This window comes from Myotis lucifugus, unplaced genomic scaffold, assembly GCF_000147115.1.
Source record: "Myotis lucifugus unplaced genomic scaffold, Myoluc2.0 scaffold_823, whole genome shotgun sequence".
Classification (NCBI taxonomy): Eukaryota; Metazoa; Chordata; class Mammalia; order Chiroptera; family Vespertilionidae; genus Myotis; species Myotis lucifugus.
In genome coordinates this window covers 125,676-128,601 of record NW_005871871.1, presented here as the reverse complement: position 1 = coordinate 128,601, position 2,926 = coordinate 125,676, and the positions used below count along the sequence as shown (strand labels likewise).

Below are 2,926 nucleotides of genomic sequence, written 5' to 3'. Positions count from 1 at the left end.
GGACGTGGAGACCGGGGTGAACCTGGGGGCCGCCTGGTTAGCGGAGGGCACGGGGCTGCAGACGGCCCTCGGAGTTCCCACTCCCTGAGCCCAAAGGGTCTTCAAATCCAAATCGGGGATAAAAACCTGGCCGTCTGGAACTTATCCCGCTGAGGACAAAGCCCGGAGTCCATGGGACATGCTCTCCCGAGGGACTGGAGCGGCTCAGACCCCGGGCTGAGGTGTGCAGGGGCCACGGGCCTGGAAATCTGTCTCTCACGCTCAACACCCTCCACGCAGCACCAGATGGGGGCAGGAGAGGCAGGGAGGACTTCAGACCAGACCACAGACATGGGTCAGACACGGGTCAGAGATGCAGGAGACAGACTCACAGAGCGAGAAAGGGAGACTGACAGGAGAAGCGCAGCAAGAGGCCAGAGACCACAGGGCGGAGAAAGCGACAAAATGTGGGCTCGGTGGCAGAGGAGACAGAGGCCCAGAGCTACTCAGAGGTTAGACAGAGATTGGGAGGCGTGGGGACGAAGACAAGACACCCGGTTAGAGGAGGTAAGAGACTGTGGCCACAGAGACCGAGAGAGACAAAGGCTCAGAAACACAGAGAGAGGGACCCACGGACTTGAGGGGCCAGGGGGGCAGGGGAGCCCTCACCTGTCCTGCTGCTGCCTCTGCTGCTGCCTCCACTGCCTCCCGAGCTCTGGAAGAGGTGACAGCCTGTGTGGTGGGAGGGGCGGGGCCAGGGAACAGGAAGGGGGGGCTCCAGGGGAGCAGGGGCCCTGGCCTGTGAGCATCGCAGCACTCCAGGTCACATGAGGGAGCAGTCACCCCCCCCCCAGGGCAGTCTCTCACTGTCCCACCCTCCATCGCCCACAGACTCAGGCTGTCACACGCAGTGTCGCACGCAGTCCCATTAACCGAGACGCGGGCTCAGCACACAATGTCACATGCTGTTCTTCATAGAGCGTGTTCCTCGTGCTCATTCAGCTGTGCGATCTACGGTCACACCCGGAGAGCCTGGTCCACACCCCCAGGCAGACTGTCACCCACAGGACCCACGGGCACGCGTCCTCGGGCATGAGCACCCGCATTCACAGGGACACAACCGCCACTACCCACAGTCCCAGTGCCACTGTGTCAACCACACACTCACACCCACACACTCACCAGGTCACGTCACAAACACCATCTGTCTCCCCCGCCCCCCGGCCTGTGTGCCCCCGTGCAAACAGGGCCAGGCATCTCTGGGTCCCCAGTATCACTCAGCACAGGTTTGGGCACAGAGCACAGAGGCTCAACGAATGATTGTTGATTAAATAAATACACAGCCTGGCCAAAGTCGCTCAGTGGTTGAGCGTCGACCTATGAACCAGGAGGTCACAGGTTCGATTCCCGGTCAGGGCACATGCCCAGGTTGCGGGCTCGATCCCCAGGAGGGGCTGTGCAGGAGGCAGCCGATCAATGGTTCTCTCTCATCATGGGTGTTTCTATCCCTCCCTTCTTTTTCCTGCCTCTCTCTCTAAAATCAATAAAAACATATTAAAAAAATAAAATAACGCCGTAGCCGGTTTGCCTCAGTGGATAGAGCGTCGGCCTGCAGACTGAAAGGTCCCAGGTTCAATTCCAGTCAAGGGCATGTACCTTGGTTGCGGGCACATCCCCGGTAGGGGGTGTGCAGGAGGCAGCTGATCGATGTTTCTCTCTCATCAATGTTTCTAACTCTTTATCCCTCTCCCTTCCTCTCTGTAAAAAATCAATAAATTATATTAAAAAAAATAAATGCACAGTTATGTGGCTCCTCACATGGTCGTATAATCCTTTAATGACACCATCTGAAGCTCTCTCACCATGTTACACAGCCAGGCCCATTAACACTCTCACACATCATTTCACACTTCACATAATCACCGCCGGCCGGGTCCACAGTGGCACCCCAACAACACACATTACCCAGCCGCCCGAGCACACACTCTCACAGGCTCCCAGCGTCACACCATCACACGGTCACCCTCACAGTCACATCAGTGCCGTGGTTGTACAGATACACAGTTCTCTCCATCACAGCCTCACCCACACTCACAAGTCACACAGGGTCACACATGAGCCCACAGCCTCACACGGTCTCATAGTCACAATCATTGACCCCCGCATCTGAAAATCTCCCCTTTCAGTCTCTTCCTTAAACATGAACAATCCTAATGCCTTGGCCAGTGTGCTCAGTGGTTAGAGCATCCGCCCAGGCACCCAAGGGTCATAAGTTCCATTCTCAGTCAAGGGCACATACCTGGGTTGCAGGTTTGATCCCACATCAATGTTTCTCTCTCTCTCTCTTCCTCCTCTCCCTCTCTTCCACTCTCTCTAAAAATCATTGGGAAAAATATCTTCAGGTGAGGATTAACCAAAAAAAGGGGAACCCTAAGATATGAGGAACATCTGTGCATGCTGGGAGAAGCCTTAGAAATGGCGTCCCAGCTCTCCCCCCTTAATGCTAATTACCAACGCATGCACATTAATCGTGCGATGAGCATTCAGAGTACACACTCCCCTGGGACCTATGGGGTAAGTGGGTCAGAGGCAAGTTTGCCCATTTTGCAGAGGAGAAACTGAGGCCCAGAGGCCCCAGTAGGGGCAGGGAACAGGGGTGGCGTGAGGTGAGGTCCAGCACCAGAGGCCGGAAGGAGAGGAGGCACGTTTAGGGGAGGGGAGGAGCATGGGGAGGGGGGGTCCTGACTTCCTGGCCTCCAGCTGGCCTCCCTGCTCTCTGCCCCACATTCCTGGCGCCCTTTGGGTCCTGGGAAAGGCTCAGTCCGCGGGGTGGGGAGGAAAAGGGGCCTGAGGTTGCCCAGCACCTCGGGAGACGCTGGGGTTTGGAGGGAATCTCTCCTTGGCCCCAGAGGGCCTGTTGGGGGGGGGGGTCTTCTTTGCTAGGCTG

The 2,926-nt window shown here is 57.0% G+C and overlaps 1 protein-coding gene across 1 annotated transcript in view; it reads right to left on the bottom strand.

The window, feature by feature from the left end:
- The window catches only part of GIPR (gastric inhibitory polypeptide receptor), a 15,499-nt gene extending 14,638 nt beyond the window's left edge, over window positions 1-861 (bottom strand). The window contains 1 exon segment of the mRNA XM_023747253.1: window positions 855-861. Coding sequence (XP_023603021.1) covers window positions 855-861 — 7 coding nt within the window.
- Window positions 862-2,926: the final 2,065 nt, after the last annotated feature.